General features: G+C 33.1%; 2 protein-coding genes across 7 annotated transcripts; one reads left to right on the forward strand and one right to left on the reverse strand.

The window, feature by feature from the left end:
• The first annotated feature begins 6,522 nt into the window (after nt 1-6,522).
• On the forward strand, nt 6,523-11,312 carry LOC107475422 (RNA-binding NOB1-like protein). Of its 4 annotated transcripts, XM_052256819.1 has the most exons (7): nt 7,739-8,040; nt 8,229-8,584; nt 8,884-9,693; nt 9,778-9,931; nt 10,113-10,281; nt 10,366-10,482; nt 10,646-11,312. In XM_052256819.1, the coding sequence occupies exons 1-7, from the start codon at nt 7,754-7,756 to the stop codon at nt 10,793-10,795; spliced, it is 2,043 nt and encodes a 680-aa protein (XP_052112779.1). In that variant the 5' UTR covers nt 7,739-7,753; the 3' UTR covers nt 10,796-11,312. The 4 variants fall into 4 exon arrangements, with proteins under 4 accessions (XP_015950537.1, XP_052112779.1, XP_020991418.2 ...); XM_016095051.3 differs by lacking the exon at nt 7,739-8,040 and adding an exon at nt 6,523-6,822 and having other exon boundaries at nt 8,884-9,931; XM_021135759.2 differs by having other exon boundaries at nt 8,884-9,931.
• A 1,312-nt stretch (nt 11,313-12,624) lies between these two features.
• Nucleotides 12,625-18,038, reverse strand: LOC107475423 (U3 small nucleolar RNA-associated protein 18 homolog). 3 transcript variants are annotated; one of them, XM_052257256.1, is made up of 2 exons: nt 17,584-18,038; nt 12,625-14,555 (listed from the first exon to the last, which is right to left on the reverse strand). In XM_052257256.1, exon 2 carries the CDS (start codon nt 14,538-14,540, stop codon nt 12,876-12,878), a length of 1,665 nt encoding a protein of 554 aa, XP_052113216.1. In that variant the 5' UTR covers nt 14,541-14,555; nt 17,584-18,038; the 3' UTR covers nt 12,625-12,875. The 3 variants fall into 3 exon arrangements, 2 of the variants coding, with proteins under 2 accessions (XP_052113216.1, XP_052113217.1); XM_052257257.1 differs by having other exon boundaries at nt 12,625-14,577; XR_002371018.2 differs by lacking the exon at nt 12,625-14,555 and adding an exon at nt 15,603-16,326.
• Between the last annotated feature and the right edge of the window lie 1,422 nt (nt 18,039-19,460).

The following is a 19,460-nucleotide window of genomic DNA, read 5'->3' on the forward strand; positions in this document are numbered from 1 at the left end:
TAATATTATTATTATATATATAAATATTATTGAGCTAATTATATTAATAATAGAGTCTTCTATTTATACATCTTTATTTTATATATATCTTTTATTTATTTTACAACAGAAAACACTATACTAATCTACTACAGATTCTACACTCCTCGTTTCTTAAGGTTCCTTCGACATTGCCATTAAGATCCAAAGAAATAAAGAATCACCAATAATAACCTGCTATATAATTAATTACTTTGAAGTACCATGTATTAGTAGCAACTTATTGATACCACACTTATGTGCCACTTTCATTTGACTTTGTTATACTCCTCCATTTATTTATGTGTTTAAACTCATTTGCATTAGCTTCTTTGAATTGCAGCGTCTCCACACATTGCAACCAGTTCAAGAATTTGTTCCTTTGGAATTAATGTCTTTCTTTGACGTCCACTATATCATCATATAATTTATGGAAAGGGTTAAAGTTTTAACTTTTAAGTTTTTATTTGGTTTGAAATTAACATACTTTTTTACATTGAACACATTATTAATATTAAAATGAATTTATCGTATCATTCATCTATCAAAAAAATTAGGAAGTAAGATTTAGGAGTAAGGTTAAAATTTAGATTTTAAATTTGGACATGATTTATAAAGTTTGTTTGTTTTTTTTCATTTAGGAAATTAATATCGCTATATTTACCTACTTGAATGAAATTCTTTTATTTATTATATTTATTTCTTTTATTTATTATATTTATACTATTATAAAGTTATTCATTTGTAATTTATCAATAATTTGAGGTGTACGATTTGTTACGAATAGGATTATTAATACTTTTAGTTATAAGGTATAAACTTAGTTTGCAAACCTTTATTTTTTCTTAGGAATACATTGATATTACTTTTATTATTAAATTTTTAGGTACAGATTTAGTTTATATCTTATTTTTTTATTGAACAAATTAGTATGATTTTAATTTACTTTAAGATGTCTCTCTTTATTAATTACGGAATTAAGTTAAATGATTTAGGAATAGGAGGAAAATCTAGGTGTTAGGGCATAGTGTGTTGGACATAGTGTCTTGAATACACTTCAATACTATCTTGCTGGCACTCAGACTTACTCAATTTCTTGAGTTAAGATTAAGTTAGTCTATTTCTCAGTACTTAGCAAGAAATTTAAGAACCTAAGAGAATACAAGAGAAAGAAAACCAAAACACTTTATTGCTTAAGTGTTTATTACAAATGACTCACACATACAAAATCTAATTCTCACCCGTATTTATAGTCATCCACAGTAACGGATCAGAAAATTTATGTTGGGGAGGCAAAAATAATATACATTATTATCAAAAGATATATTAATCTAAATTCAAAAAAATAAAACTGCACATTAATTATTCGAATAAAAAAAATAAAAAATTACATATAATAAAATAGAACGAAAGATATTTTTTAAAATATTTTTTTGTTATTATTTCTATAAATAAAAAATATATATTCTAAATTTGTAAATTAATGAATTGATTTTAGAAATTTATATGCAACATAATTACATATAATAAAGTAGAACGAAAGATAAACAAATAATTAATAAGGATCACTAAATTGAGAATAAAATAAAATATATAAATTTATAAAGAGAATAAAAAATTAGATTAATACCTAAACTATAATTGCTTGAATTATAATTTGTAATTGAAAATATCAAAAAGAGAAACAATAAAATTGAAAGATATATAGAGTCATAAAAAGTTATATTTAAAAAAATAGAGAATTTAAAATTTATTTTTTGATGAAAAAAAATGACCACTAGAGAAATAATAGAAAAAGAAGGTTGAAACTAAGAAGAGGATTTAAGAGAATAAAAGAGTGATGATGACTCGAATTTGAGACTAAGAGAAGACTAAATTTAATTAGATTAACTAATAGTCAAAATGATAGAAAGATAAAGTGAATTTAAGACTTTAAATAATTGGAATAAATTTATTTGTAATAAAGTCACCTAAAAATTAAAATGGAGGCACATGTTATATATGTATATATTTTAAAAAAAGAAAGAGAATGGGCAAATGCCCCCTAATTAGAGGTGGCAAAACGAGTCGAGCCCACCGGGTCGATCCGCTAAACCCGCTAAAAAAGTGGGTCGGACTAGGATTTGGAGCTTGCCAAATTAAAAAAACCTGTCAAACCCGCACCGCCAAATTGGCAGGTTTTTGCGGGGCGGGGCGGATTGGTCTGCCGGGTCGAAGGTTTTTTTTTCTTTTTTTTTTATTAAATAAAAGAGTGGTTACTATTATAAAATTAATAATTATAGAATTTTTAAACCCTTTTTTTTATTTTTTGTTTTTAGTCTTCTTTTAGTTATTAATTTTATTTATTTTATTTTACAATTTCGTATATATGCTCAAATTATGTGACTTATTTTTTAAAATAAAGATAATTTTATTGACAAATATTATTTTGAACAATTTTATTGAGGTTAAAAATTCAAAAAAATAGTAAAAAAAATTATATTATAATTTGACTATTTTTTATTTGTATTTTATTTTTTAATTATTATTTTTTGGTTAATTTTAATGAATTTTATTTTTCAAAAAAAAAAAAAGTCAAGCGGGCTAGCCCGCCAACCCGCCAATCTGCCATAAAGCGGGGTGGACTAACATTTTGAACCCATTTTAGTTGGCGGGACGGGCTGGTCCGCCCCGTTTATAAGGTGGGCCTAGACGGGGGCGGGCGGGCCGACCCGCTTTGCCACCCCTACCCCTAATACACCACTTGGGTCCGTTTCTGGTCACCCACTTTCTCAATGGATTGTTAGAATTAAATCTAATCAACGGTTTAGATTAATCATCTATAACTTTTATTATAAATATCCATCATACCACAACTTTATAAATACTTTTAGATTATTCCATACTATTCTTCATAATTCTATATACATCTACACTTTTCTAGAATACTTTATGATTTTTCAGAGTATTCTAGAATCTTTTTAGGATATTTTGGGATCTTCTAGGATATTTTAGAAGGTTTTGGAATCATCTAGAGTACTTTTAAATATTCCAAAAAATTATACAAACATTATTAAATTTAACCTTCTAAAATTTACTGTGACAATAGAGTTAATATTACTAAATTATCTTTTTTTATATTATATTTATACTATTGTCGAATTTTTTATCTAATGAGAAATTAAAATGTATAGTTTACGAGTATAATTGAAGTTTTAGATTTTAAAAAATATTATATAATTTGTAAATATAAATTTTTATTCAATAAATTAATATTCATTTTATCTCAATTATTTAAAATTTTAAATTTATTTTATCTTTCTATCATTTTGACTATTATTAGTTAATCTAATCAAATTTAGTCTTATCTCATTTTCAAATCTCAGCCTTCATCATTCATTTATTATCTTAAATCCTCTTAAGTTTCAACTTTTTTTTCTATTCTTTTTTTAGTGATCATTTTCTTCATCAAAAAATAAATTTTAAATTCTCTATTTTTTAATATAACTCTTTGTGACAAAATATCATTCATTCTATTTTATTATATGTAATTTTTGATTTTTTTATTCAAATAATTAATATATATTTTTATTTTTTTAAGTTTTAATTAATATATCTTTTAATAATAATTTATATTATTTTTGTCTCTCCAATATAAATTTTCTAAATCCGTTACTAAATATTGTCAGTCACAAAATCAAACACATGACCTGACATTACGTTAACAATGTAAAGGCTTCATAACAAGCCCATTTACATATATTGGACAAAACTTTGCCTCAATAGCCCAACATAATATAGGCTCCGCTAACGCTTCCAACACGACTTTTTTATAGTGCACCATGAAACTACGTTCTAACCGATCACCACAAAATACAGCGATACAAAATGATATTTGACTGAAAATATATAAATAGAAATAATGTGTTTAAAAACATTAAATTAGTATGTTTTATTTTTATCTTAATAAAAAAAATAAAAATATTAATAAAAGATAAAATTATTTTTTATTTTTTAATTATTTTTATTAACTTTTTATAATTATATTTTTTGTTTCAAAATTTTCAAATAAAAAAATAAGAATAAATTAAATTTTTATAATTTGTTCTAGTTTATCATTAAACAGAATACAAAAATACAGTCTTATTTTCAGTGTCTTATCTTATCTTATTTTCAAATACAAACGCAACCTAACAGATCAATTCCACTAAATCGTGACCCTTAACATTTTTTAAATTAAATCTGCATGGACTTAACAATTAGAAGTTAGAACACAAAATTTTCAATTTCGTATGATGGTATAGGTGAACATCTTCCTATTTTTAATCTAAAAAGTAATGAAAACAAAAATAAAAAGTAAAAGAAAAAATAATTTTTTTAAGAAAGAGTTTTTTTAAGAATAAATAACTATTTCTGACCTAAAAGATTTGAACGCTGATAAAATTAATCACAAAAAAATTAAACTAAAATTGTGTATTCATGAAAAGTATATTTTGTTTGATAAAATTATTTTACTGTTAAATTTAAAGTTAACTCTGATCATTTTTGCTTTAGAATGATTATATTATCCTTTATCATGTTCTTCATTTTAACTTTTCAACTTTTTTCATTATTAGTACAAAAATCAACTCTAATCCATAAAAATTCTACCAAAATTTAAATTAGAATCAGAATTAATCTTAAATGGTAGAAGATGAAATTATACCTTAACAAACAATCTAAAAATCTTATAAACATTCTCTCTATAGATCTATAAAACGTATCCCACATACATCTCATTCTCCAAATCAATAGTGTAATGATCAGGTTAAACAAACGAGGAGTATTGCATCACATTTACTTCGATTTTCATCCATCACCGTTTGCACTGAATTCTGCGTCTTACCGCTAGAAGAGGAAGAAGCTCCATTCTAGCGAAAGAAGCTCCATCTTTGTTAAAGACTCACGACAACAAATGTAAATAGTCTTTTTTTTTTCTCTTTTTTGCTTTGTCTTTTGTCTCCTTATCTCTTTCTCTTTGTTAAAAAGGATAAAAAAAAACACTAGAAAAAGAATTTGTGTGTGTTCAAATTATGTAGAATGATATAATATAAAAAGATATTTATAGATGCTAAGAGAATCAAAATAATAAAGACTAATATCTTATAATAAATATTTAGATATGCTAAATAATTCTAATGAAAGCTAATTGTTCCTAATATATTCTAACGTCCCCTTCAAACTCAAGTGACAACTCAACACTTGAGTTTGAAACTTATCTAAAACAACGAAATTAAAAAAAAATGCATAAATTGATAGAATGGATACAAACAGAACTGCAAAAAGAAAGCGCAGATAGAATTGACGAAAAGAAGCACAGATGAAATTGGCGAAAGAAAACGCAAACGAAACTGTCACAAGAAAGCGTAGATAAAACTGTCAGAAGGAAGGCGCAGACCAGGCAGAACTGCTGCAAAAAAAGTGTAACACCCCACCATACAAAATTTTACACTTAAGCTATAAAATAAAAGTGTTGTGGTATTACGACTTATAAAATAAAAATAGAATATATATAATATAATTGAAAGAAATATAATATTCGAATAGCCTTAAAAGTTAGTTTAAGCAAAAACATAAAAAATAAAAGAACAACGCTCAAGATAACTTAAAAAAAAAAAAGTAAATATACATATAGATAATTAAAAAAATGTCAAAGATACAAAATAATCAAACTCCAAATTCAGGCTGAAAACTAAAATTGGCAAAAAATAAGATATTCATATACTTATAATTCCGAGATTTTCAAAATACTCAAAATAGATCCTATGTCTTGGGTCTGGTCTTCTTTTCTCGTCATTCTCAATAGAGGTGTGCATGATCCGACTTGGCCTGGTCCCGAACATTTTAGGGACTTATTTGGTGTGATTTCATCGGGTTTAGGGCCGGGTAAGGGTCTCAAAAATAGACCCAATCATTATTTCGGATCGGGTCCGGATTATGTATCGGGTCACCCAAAATCGGCCCGGTGACCCGGTCATCATACACAATTAATATTTTGTGTTATTAGTGATTGATGATGACTATTCTTATGTGGAATTTAAGTATTGTAAACCTTAATATTTTGTATTATTAGTTATTATAAGACTATAAGTTGATATTTTATGTTTAAAATTAAAATGCATACGATTTTAGACTAATGCATAATATTGTGTTATTTGTATTGATTTAAATATTTGATGTTATTGTACAATATTAGTATTGATTATGATTATACTTTAATTTTAGAGAATAATTGGTTCTTGTTATATTTTTCTAAGTGAATTTTACCATGTCAAATAATAGTTGGAGTCTTGAAAATTTGGATATTTTCACATGCTAAGGTAATGTAATGTTAACGGCTCGGTTTTCACCTGTTTTTACTCGATATACTCGTGGCCTGAAAATGTATAAATTTCATCAAGTCTAGGGTCAGATTCGTATCTAATAAATAGGTCCGGTATATATTTCGGATCGAATTTGGGTCACATCCAACCCAGTTTACACACCCCTAATTCTCAGTTTCTCACAAAACAAAGAACAGCTCCCTCAAAAGAAACCCTAGCCTCCTCCACCGCCATTGCCACCGCCGCGACCCTTCCTCTCACTGCCTCCGTACGTCGCGCTCAAGATCTTCCTCTGTTCGTGGTGCTCCAGCCTCTCTCCTCATTCGCCAATCGCCAGATTCTTCATCGTGCTCGCGAGTCGGCGTGCTCCAACCCCTCATCTTGCTCAGTCGCGCTTTGCCCGCCGTCCCTCGTCGTTCTCGTCGTCGTCTTTTGAGTCGTCTGTCGTGCTTGTCCCTCGAAGGTAATGGCTGCTCTGCTCACTGAATGATTAGCTTTAGCTCTGCTCACTGAACATTTTATTCCTGTTCTTCGTTGTTTATCAATTTTTTGTTCAGAAATCATATTGAAATACAGAATGATTAGCTTTAGCTCTGCTCCCTGCTGTAGTTCTTCGTTTTTTTATTTTTCGTTCAGAAATCATATTGACATTCCTCAATGCTCATTGTTCGTTCACTCCTCATTCCTCAATGTTCAGAAATCATTTGTTGTTCTTTGTTTTTTTTTTTTTAATGGCTACTCTGAGTTTGTTCAGAAATTATTTTTTGTTCAGAAATCAATTTTTTGTGATCAATGCTCATACTCTGAGTTTGTTCACTACTGTAATTTTTTGTTTTTGATTTTTGAAGCTGAAAAGTTTGACAATCCTTGTTAATTTCTGGAAAAGCTTGATAATCTTTGTTAAAATTATGATGGCGTATAGCTTGTTATTTTTGGTTTGTAACCCAATGAAGAAAAGCATAAATTGGTCAGCTTTGTTAGGAAAGGAATAAATTGTTCAACTTTGTTTTTAGTTCAACGAAGAAACAGATGAATTAAATTAAGTCAATTAACTACATGAGAAGATGATGGAATATATGTTGCTAGTTTAGTTAATTCAATAAAATTTTCTTATCTCGTGACTTTCTTGATGAGTTCAATAGTGATATAATGAGTGTTAAAATAGTTAATTATTACTTTTTAGGATTTGTAATTTCAGGTATGGATGGTAGTATCAATCAAGAATCACCTGCTGATGATGTTTATATATATTTTATTTATTATTTTATTATAAAACAATTATTTCGGTTAAACTACGGTTGAACCAATTAGACTAGTGAACCAGTAACTAGAACGGTTCGATCACCGGTCCAATTTTCAGAACCTTGCTATTTTTCTTCTTCTTCATCATCTTTATGTTTGGTAGATTTCAAAAGACTAGGGCGAAAGGAAAAAGAAAAAGGAAACAAGAAAAAGAGAAAGGGAAGAAAGAGAAAAAGAGCAACAAGCTAAAGCCAAATCATGTTCAAACACCTTCTGTTCAATCTGTGTTCTATACTATGTGTTTTCTATTGAATTTTTTCGTTCTACTTGTTCATTGTTATTTTTTAGTTGAAGGGAGAGAGTTTGGCAATGATTTTGCTTTTTGGCATTCTCTGTCTCTCTCTTATCAAAATCAAGAGGTTAAAGATGAGGATGAAGGGTAATCTGGAAATTTAATATGATGTTTTAACGGAATCAAAACAAATAACGATTGGTTATTTTTGTCAAACAAAATATATCTTTCATGGGTATAGAATTAGTTTAATTATTTTTCGGTTAGTTTTGTCAGCACTCAAATCTTTCGAGGTCAGAAAAGGTTATTTATTTATTTAATTTTTTTTAATCAAGGAGGATCAACATGGAGGATCAACCTCCACCAGCAGCAGCAGCAGCATCATCATCATCATCATGCTGGAGCAGCGTGCTGAAGAATCAGGCAACTGCGAAGCCACCTCAGCAAGAATCCATTCAAAATGGTCGAGGCTTAGTCGAGAGCAGCAAATCTGCCCACGGCGTTTCTGTGGCCGTTGTTGATGCCAACGCCGTCATTGATGGCGGGGAGAAGCTTCACAGCCTTGCCGACAAGTTCGTGTCCGTCCCTGAAGTCATGGAAGAAATCCGTGACCCTGTTTCACGCCACAAACTTTCTTTCCTTCCCTTCACTATCGATACCATGGAGCCCACTCCTGAAGCTATCAACAATGGTAAACTCTTTCATAAACTATGAGTCTATGATTTGCATGTGGGTGTAAATAAGGACTCATTACGCATTAAGCATTAATCTTTGAATGTGTTGTTAAATTGGACAATACAAGTGAATATGTTCCACAGAATTTAATATGAAATTCTAGTGAAATTATCTTGGACATTAATTTAATGTTCAAAACTGTTGCTTTTTAATTCAATCTAGATGTTATATTATGATTGATAGCTTATGTATTATTGTTTGTGAACTGATAGTGTGTATTGGCTTCTAACTCGTATTACCAATGGAATGCTGTAGTTGTCAAGTTTGCTAGGGCTACTGGTGACCTGCAAACTCTTTCAGATGTTGATCTCAAACTCATAGCTTTGACTTACACTTTGGAGGCTCAAATCCATGGGACACAAAATCTCAGGGAAAGTCCACCTCCTGTTCAAATGGTGAATGTTCCGAGGTTGCCTGAGAAGGACATGCCAGGGTGGGGTTCTAATGTGCCTAATATGGAGGAGTGGGAAGCATTGGAGCATCAAGCTGAGGACAAGTCGAATTCCAATTCAAGGATCCTTCCTTTGAGGGATTTAAACCTGAATGTTGTTTCTCAAGAAGGTCATTTAGAAGATGGTTCAGCGGAACATAAAAGCAAAACTTCCTCATATATTCAACAGCATCTTGAGTTAGGATCAAGTAAGCCTAAGAAAAAGGAGATAAATATTGAAGGGAAGATCATGGTGGCTGCTGGAATTGATGCATCCCAAGGACAAGTTGATGGTGACGAGGGTGATTGGATGCCTGCTGTCAGCCGAAGTACTCATAGGAGATTTCTACGAAGGAAAGCTAGACGTGAGTTGTATGACACATCCAGTAATCAAGATCAGCAGCAAGATTTGGAAGAAAATGCCGATGATGTTACTGAAGATGCTGGAGCTTCGTCTCAGCACATTCATCAAAATAATGACGAAAACCATATTGGAAGTGGTGTTTCTACGAATGATCAGATAATGGAAGAGAATGAAAGTAATGAAACGCTCCCTGCCCTTATGAAGCAAAAGATGCTAGAAGGTTCACCTGAAGTTCTTGATCATGAACAAAACCTAGGTTTCTCTAAACCTGGTGAGACAGATACATTCAACGGCGAATCAAACCACTTGGATCATGCAAGCCAGACTAGTGAAGCTACTGATTTGTCATATGCAGATGATGATAGTAGTGAACAAAATTGGATGGTTCGACCATTATCTGAATCAAGTGTAGCCTGTGTAACAGGTGACTTTGCAATGCAAAATGTTCTTCTCCAGATGGGTTTGCGGTTGCTGGCGCCTGGAGGTTCACAGATACACCAACTGCACAGGTAATTTACTTAAGCTTCTTAAATGCTTATGTCTTTACAAATTGCCAATCATCACTATTTGCAACTTACATAATGACTTATGACATCTACTGTTTGCGTGTAGTTTAATAATATATTCTTTGAATCACAATATGGCAATTCCTAATTTCCTATGAGCTTATGTCTCAAATTATTTGTCCAGATGGATACTCATGTGTCATGCCTGCTGCACTGTTACTGCTGATATTGGGAGGATTTTCTGTCCAAAATGTGGAAATGGTGGTACCCTACGTAAGGTAGCTGTTACTGTTGGTGAAAATGGTATAGTGATGGCAGCCCGTCGACCTCGAGTAACATTACGTGGTACAAAGGTGAGCTTGGTTTGTTTTCTAGAGCTACATGTTCAATTTTTTTTTAAATAATGTATTGCATCTTTTACATGGTTTTATTTGCAGTTTTCACTGCCTCTACCCAAGGGCGGCAGGGATGCAGTCACAAAGAACCTGATTCTCCGCGAAGATCAGCTTCCTCAATGGGTACTTTATCCTAAAACAAAGAAGGCTAGCAAGAAGGTAGTTCATCTATACATGCTGAAACTACTTATATAGCCGCTGATTCCATTGATTCCATTTCCAATTGAATTTGCTGCATCTTCCTGTCATCATTCCCATTCGGAGACCTGCACTCATACTAACCATAGCTACTTTAATTTATTATTTTCTTTAATCTTCACAGGATGATGACATTTTCGCATCAGGCAGTGTCTTCACCCACCACACAGATAAGCGTGCTCCTTTCCATCCTCCCATAAGGAAAGCATTAGCAGTTTTTAGTGGCAGGAGAAATCCCAATGACAATCACTACTCCGGTTCTAGACACAAGTAGTGGAGATGTCTAAATTTTTCATGGTCTCTCCACCACAATTTTGTTTCACTTGTTTGTTTTGTGGAGTTAACATGGAGAGTTTGTTTAGTTATAAAACAATGATTAAGGACAACTATTCTTACTATATTTATCTAGTTTGTTTAGTTTTTTTCATGTATTACCCCTCTTCTCTGTTTGAGCACAACAACAGCAGCTTATGATCTGAACCATTCTCGTCTAGGTGTAAGACAAAGGCATCTGAAAATAATGAACGCCAAGTCGTTGTTACCAGTGCTCTATCAAGTCGTTCCTTTGCAAAATTGCCTCCAAATTGACGATTTGACCAAGTAAATATGTCTCCCCCATAACCCAAATCCACCAGCTCTCATTTGTTGATGAAGTCATTAAAATTTTGAAGCGTAGCTGCTGGCTTTGGTCTCCTGCCTTTTTTAATTTCTCTTGATGTGCTTTGATCATGTTAAAATCTCCAATCACAATTATTTGCTCCTCTTTATTTTCCAACAACTGCAGTACTTTATAGTATTGTTTATCTCTGTGCTTTTTCTCCGTATATAAATATACCCCCATAACCTTTTATTTTAAGTTAGATTGTTGCCCCTCTAGTACAAAGTGTATTAGAAAAGAATCGTGGTTGACAATATAAATATTTATTCTTGTCTTTCAAGTAATTGTCAATTTTTCTGACAAGCAAACATATTGGATCTACTATGAAAACTGAATTAAAATCAGTCCTTCCTAGAATTTCTTCAACCATCAACATTAGTCATTAAAATTTAAGATTTAAATTTAATATAAAAATATTTTTGTTGGCAAAATATTAAAAAAAAAACAAATTTTATTAGTCATGTCATTCGTCCCATGAATTTTTGTATATTGTGAACTACAAAAGTTTTATTCCACGTTTAATTATAACCACTCATAGTCAAGAAAAAAAAATTATAATGACTCATGTATCTTTTTTAATTATAACTTCTCTTTTGTCATTACTATTTTGAGATAAGAGAACTGTTAGTTATTTTTTAATCAAATAATTTAAAAAAATAGGATTTTACGTTTTTTTTCCTTCTCCTTTCCTTCTTTATTTCTCTTCTTCTTTTGTTGCTTCTTCTTTTTTCTTTTCTTTTGTCCTTACTTCTTGTTGCTCTACTTGCTGCTCCTTGTTGCTGCTACTTTGTTTTTTTTTTTCTTTTCTTCTCTATGTTTTGTTATTTATATAATTTGTGTTTTAGTTCAAAAATTATTGTATTCTTGTTAAGAAAAGTTATGTTTTTTTTTTAATATTTATGTGTTGTTTATAAAAAAAAATTTCTTGGTTTTTATAAAATTTTCATATACCTGCTATTAAAAGAAAAAATACTTTTTGAAAGACATAATTAGAATTTGACTTAAAAAAAATATTTGTTCACCTTCAATTAGTATGGAAAATCACTCTTCCTCTTTAATAGATATATAAGAATTTCTCTTTACTTCAAGTTATATATATATATATTAAAAACCAATCACTCATGAACTACGAATATGAAAGATAGAATATACATTGAAAATATATGAAGTAAATGTCACATACCCACCCTTTCTATTAGAAATTTAGATTTTATGGAATCGGAAACTATATTTGTTTAAATATGAAAATTAATTATTCTTGAAGACTCAAAACCCTAGCAAAGTCTTGAACAACGTCTATATGAAAATAGTCAAAATATTTCATCTATCTGCCTTGGTAGCACTCACCTTTTTATTTATTAGTTATTGGCTATTACCTTGCTTTCAGTACCCGAAGTGCCAAGAAGTGGCATTTAGTAATATCAATTTAACCCAGACTGTGTACAGATATAACATAACAGCTCATCTAGGTATCTATAACATTGATAAAGCAATGTAGTTAATATAGCTAATGTCAAACAATCAATAAAAGACTTGAAGCTAGTTTTCTCCTTCTATAGCTTGCATACAAACACATGATGCTTCATTAGTTTATGACAAAAATGCAACAATAACCTGAGTTCAGAAACCTGCCTGGACAACAAATAACAATACAAAAATTTACTCTCAAACCTTGAGAGAGCTTCCAAATTTGATTTTATGCATGCTGGTAATGGTGCAACTTGTACAATAACACCTTTCCTGCAGAGTTTCCTACAGCCATGAAACCACCACCTGGACTAAAATCAAGACAGCGGGGGTAACTCAGGCTTGCATTCGGCGGCGGCCAGTTGGAAAACACAGAATATGACGGGATATGTATCAATTTCAAACTGCTCTTTTTCATGCCTGAACAGATTGCTAATATTTGAGAGTCGTGATTGAATTTCATAAAATCTACTTTAGTGGTCAAATTCTCAATGGTCTTGATAGGCTTCCTCTTGCCCCCGAGGAATTCCTCTCTATTGTAAATATTCACAATTCCGCTGTCTGAACCAGCTGCGAAAAGTTTTCCACCTGGAGAAGTACTAAGAGCTGTGCTGTTTATGCAGCCTTCATCTACGCCTTTATGCATGCAAGTCATTGTTCTCAGATCCCAGTGGTAAACCTGGCCATCACCGCCACCGCTCAACAACTGCTGTCCATCTTCTGCAAAAGCTAAGGATCGAACTGTTCCATTCATCTTTAAAGTACTAACCAATTGCTTTGTTTTTGTCGAAACTAAAAAAATGTAACCCTCATTACCCACAAAAGCTACTAATTTAGAATCAGGCGAGACCTCGAAATTTTCCAAACTTTTCTCTTCCCTACCAACTAAAGGACCTACTTTATCAACCTTAGCCTTAACCAAATCAAAACTATAGAAAAACTTTCGTCTTCCCGATAAGATAACCTGAGATCCATCTGGCAAGAAAGCAGCTTTCCGAATGGGGCAATCTTCAAGGAAGATGCTTTGAATCTTGGTGTTACGTTTGCCATCAATTTGAAAAAATCTAAGCTTTCTGTCCAATCCTGTAGCAAGAAGGAGCTGAGCATTTCTATGGAACTGAACAGAATTTATTGGGCCATTAGATGGATCCTGTATATTAGCATCAACTAGCTTTGAGTATTCAACATGTCCAGGCAGTAGTTTCGAGCTACTCTTCACAACCAGGTCTTCATTTGTTCTCAGAATATCATCCACATCCTTGTTACCTTGGTTCAATGCAGCTTCATTTTCTTCATCTGACTCATCATCAGAAGATCTATCTATTTTGGACCTCGAATCAATCTGTGCCCAATCAGTTCCTGGGTTCAGCTTTACATGCTGAGCCCTCAATCTTGACACATACTCTGAACCAGAAATCAAATCCTCATCCTCTTCCTTCCTTAACTTCCTTAACCTGTTAACATTTGCTATGTTAATAGTGGCCTTTTCTTCTTCATCATCCACCCACACAGGTTTTCTCTGCACGGCAGCCCTATCATCATCACTTTCCTCTGAAATGTCAGCATCTTCCTCATAAATAGAAAGCACATTATTTGCAGAACAGTCAGTAAAAAACAAATCCGAGCTCTTTTTATCCCCAATTTCTGCTTCATTATCCTCCTTTCCAAATTCAACAGGGGAATACAGAGAGCCAAACAAAAAGCTTTCCAGCTTTTTCATTTCTCTCACTTGTTGCATTTCTGACTGTTCTCGCTTCCTCTTCTTTGCCTGCAGAGCTTCATCATCAGAATCTTTCCCATCCTCAACCTCTTCATAATTGAGAGGTTCTTTGATGTCCTCCTCCCTTTGGGTCTTCTTAGCTTTAGTGCGAGCATTTTGAGATATCAGACTCATATCTCACAAGCAACTCTGCAACATAAATGAGGTAAAACTGTTGGTGCAATCAATTTAACAGATGTTACAAAGAGATATATAACACAAGAAACATCCGATTTCATGCAAGGATCATGAAGGTTCCAAGATGGCAAAAAATAAAGAGCAACAAACCACAACTCTAAATGACAGAATTGAAATCAAACAACTTAATACACATACATCATCAAATAACAATGGCAGCGCTTATAGGATTATGAAATCATAAGAGTACTGTGAAAATTAAGAAACATACAACATACAATAAAATTAGCTTTTCGGACATGAGAAGGGAGGGGGACCACGGTAAGTGCACTGCCTAAAGTGCTAAGAATGCGGGTTCCCTAACAACCTCAATCAATTGTGCTTCGGAATTCAATAGCACCAACTGCCAAGTTTGTTTCATGTCATTCAAATTCTAAAAGCATGGAATAGAGCACTTTGGCTCTGATGTACAGTGCACAAACAAATGCATATAAATCTAAAATGACAAATTAAGCATAACAATCTCTAATTTGCTCTTTACTAACTTCATCTGTTGAATAATTACAACAACCAAATGATATAAACTCAAGCCTTAAAGAAATAAAATTTAATTTACATCAAATTCAAGCTACTACTACTACTTCCTACTTAATAACACGAACAAGAACAAGAACAACATTATCCACGAGATTCACCCTAACAGCAACAATGGTTATATCCTTTTCTTTTCCTGACACTGATTCATTTTATTTTTTTTCAGAGAGACTGTTGGATTGTTCAATGCATCCATCAAAAAGTGTCAAAAGATTAGATGGAACGAGAATTAGGACACAAAAGCAGAACAAGATAATCACTAGAGACGATTACAGAATCCAATAACAGACCAAAAATAAAACGAGTAATAGAATATTGGAACTCACTATTGGCAGCTATAGAGAGAGAGAGAGAGAGAGAGAGAGAGAGAGAGAGAGAACCTAATTTGCTACTTGATCAAGGGGAGTCGCGACTGACGGAGAGGGAGAGAAGGAGTCGCGACAGACGAAGGGAAGAGGAGAGACGAGATTATTGAAGCGATGGATTTCATGAACGAAGGATGAGGGTGGCGTGTGAGAATGTGAAGAATGAAAACCCTAGATTGAGTGAAAGTTGTATCCTAAAACCCTAGTGAATGAAAGGGTTGCGAGTTTCCATTTCCTCTTTCGAGTAAGTCCTTAACATTAAAATCTTAATAGATGAATATTTTTATATATATTTTTTTTTACCTTTACAGCAATACTTAATCACAATATGGATTAAAGTTCAACATTTTAATAATAAATTTTGATAAAACAAATCAAAATAGTCATTTTGACCTTAAAGATTATAATTTTAATAAAACAAATTTCAAAACATACAAACAATAAAATGATCTTATAAAATAGGTAATTTACATAGAGAACTAAATAAAAAGTTACATATATATCCTAAATTGAATTTGGTTACATGCATGTCTCGTTTGACTCTTTATATAAATCAAATCAAATAAATTCAATTTATATTTTGATTCGATTTATTACGTATATGTAGGGATGACAAAACTTCCCGAGATGCGATGATCCTTGTGGGGACCAAGGTTCTAAAAACCAGACAGGTCATCAAACCGTTTTAATTACTGGTTCACTGGTCCAACCAGTCCAACCGGTGGTTCAACTGGAAAAACCGTTTTAGAACAGCAACCGCGTGATGGAGAGGGAAGATTGTTGGCTATTTGTCCATAGTTGATTCCAAAATCAGAACCACTTGTCTGTTTAAAACTATAAATGTCTCTTGAGAAAAACAGTTTTGAAATATCAGAAAAATAAAATGCTTAAATTCCTATGCTGAATAAGAAGAATAAGTACACAACCAAATTGATAGAATCATATAACTAAAATGAATAATATATAAATTAACTAATGGTTTTTGATTCCTCTGAGGATGCAATGTAGTTTCTCTTTCATTCCATGAAGCTAAGAAGGAATAACATTCTGATCACTAAACAACTAGACTAGAATGTTCCATTAGCAAAAAAACATAGACAGAAACAGAATAAGATTACCCCAGATAACAAAATCAGTTTTTTTCATCAACTTTGTGTGGAATCAAAAGAGAATCATGCAGAAGTATACAAGTTACACACCAGAAATAGTGAGAAGCAGCATAAGCAGTTTGAAGTAGGAGGAATTGAATAAATTTGCATGGCCTTGACATGACTTTGACTAATAACACATAAAAATATGCATTGAAAAAGTACAAAATTTCAATAAACATTACTAAACAGAGGCAAGAAAGAACAATCATCATTCAGCAACAAACATTACAAACAGCAACAAGTAATCACACTATTACTAAATTAAAAAAGAATCAAAACCAGATAACCCCAATCATAAACACCATTACCAAATTAAATAAAAAATAACCAAAAATCACCTTGCAAATCAAAAACTCAATCTCTTGAACTCAATAATTACATCAGTTATCCAACTAAATAATTGCATCTCAGTTATCATAAACAGATTTCAAAGCCTAGAAGCAGAGTGAAATTAAAAACATGAAGCATATAATAAATCAAAAGATCACCAATTGCAAATCTTTTAATAAGAACAGAAGTTAAGAACAATGAAAAATGAAAAAAGATTCAACAGTTTTCAACCCAATTTTAATAAAGCTCATCACAATGATTAACAACAACAAAAAGGACCGAAGGAACAGTGAATCAGTAACACGCAGTGCAAATTTAAAATTAAAAGTTATCAATTTAAAATTTATCATCAAATACAATCAGTGAGCAAAACCAATCAACCAAGCACTGACTGAGTATTCTATTCTGATTCTGTGACTGGGAAGCAACAAATTCAAGTTACAGCAACAAATTTAACAAATCCAAGTAATGTCCCGATTTACAGCAACATTTAGATTAGCAACAAGGCAAATTTGATTAGCAATTCAGCAACATGCAAAAATACAGGGAGAAGGGAAATCTGAAAAGAGAGAACAGGGAAGCGATGGTGCAGGGACTCACCAACGGTCGACGGCGAGTCGGCGACCACCCCACGGAAGGCGACGAAGCAAGAGACAACCCCAGGAGTTGCTTCTGCCGCCGGCGACGAGACAGACGAACCACGAGATGCCAGTGACTGAGACGAGACTCGAGTGAGACTGGGAGGCAGAATCGAGCAGAGACAACCACGGACGACGAGCAGCAACCAACACGCACAGCTCGAGCACTCACTGGCGGAGGGAGGCGCGAGCAGCCGAGCACAGAGGAGAACGGCGAGATGCGAGCACCCGACGTGGAGGATCCGGCGAGAGGCCCGAGAGCACGAAGACGGAAGTTCTTGAGTGCGATGGACGGCGGCAGCAAACTCTCATCCAACAGACGGCGACAACTATTGGTGGAGGCTAGGATTTGCTTTCTTTGGTGGAGGCTAGGGTTTGCTGAAGGAAGGAGTTGGAGAAGGGAGGAAGGAAGGGGGGTATGGGGGATAAAGCGTGCAACTTTTTCCCTTTCAAGAAAGGAAACGAAGTCGTTTTCTGTAAACCGGCCGGGTTCCGGTCCGGTCCAACCTACTGATAACCGGCTGGTTCAACAGTTCATGAACGATTTTTTTATTTTGCGGTTTTGTATACTAGATTGCATCATTTTTTTGTTGGTTTTCGGTTGAATCGGTTCGACCGACCGATTTGGTCCGGTTTTTAAAACTGATTTTAAGTGCACAATACACCTACATACTCTTCACACATTTATCATATTTTTTTCTTCGATTGTAATTGTCAGAATTTGAACTCGAGACCTTTGAAGTGAAAAGGGAGAGATATGCCATATGAGTTAAGGCTCATTGGCCATGTATCCCCTTATCTTGCCCTATATTGGACATTTTTTGTTAATGCATTCAAAAGGTAAAAAAAAAAAGGCAAAGATTAAGTGGAGAAATGATTTTTTTATTATTATTATTGAATACATATACCAATTTTACAAAAACAAAAAGACAAAGATAAAATGGAGAAATGAATTATTTCTTTTATTTTTGAATATATATAATAATTTCACAACTCCGCCTATATTACACTTGCGATACATAGCCGGTCCCAAACCCGGATAAAGGAGGAGGGTTGTATTAGGTCTTCGGCAACCAACATAAAAATATAGCCGAACCCCCCATGACATGAATCAAAGACATTATTGCGCTAAAGCTAGGTCGTTGCCCGGAAGCAACGCGCCGTATGGCTCGAGTACGGTGTCAAAGCAAGAGCCGCTGCATCGGTGCCCGGATGTAGTGTTAAATGAGCAAGGGTTCTCGCGTTTTCGTGAACGGACGAGGGTAAATAAGCTAGTTCACAAAGAAAAAGGTAAAGGTCGAAGCGACAGAAGGTTGAGATTTGGGACATGGAACATAGGCACTCTAACAGGAAAGTCCATGGAGGTGGTGGACACCATGACAAGGAGGAAGATTAACATTATGTGCCTACAAGAAACGAAATGGGTCGGTGCAAAGGCTAGGGAGTTGGATTCTTCTGGTTTCAAACTTTGGTATACAGGAAAGGTGAAGAATAGGAATGGAGTTGGAATAATTGTGGATAAGCAGTGGAAGAAGGATGTAGTGGATGTCAAGAAGGTGGGATATCGGATCATCTCTATCAAACTTGTGGTGGAGGGAGGTGCTTTCCATGTGATTAGCGCCTATGCACCGCAAGTGGGTTCGGACGAACAACACAAGATAAGGTTTTGGGAGGATTTAGAGAGTTTGGTTCAAGGCATACCTTTGAGAGATAAGATTTTCTTAGGAGGAGATTTAAATGGCCATGTTGGGAGAGAAGTGACTGGGTATGGGAGTATTCACGGAGGCCATGGTTTCGAAGTGATCAATATTGAGGGTAAAACTATTTTGGACTTTTCCT

This window comes from Arachis duranensis, chromosome 2 (assembly GCF_000817695.3).
Source record: "Arachis duranensis cultivar V14167 chromosome 2, aradu.V14167.gnm2.J7QH, whole genome shotgun sequence".
NCBI classification, from domain to species: Eukaryota; Viridiplantae; Streptophyta; class Magnoliopsida; order Fabales; family Fabaceae; genus Arachis; species Arachis duranensis.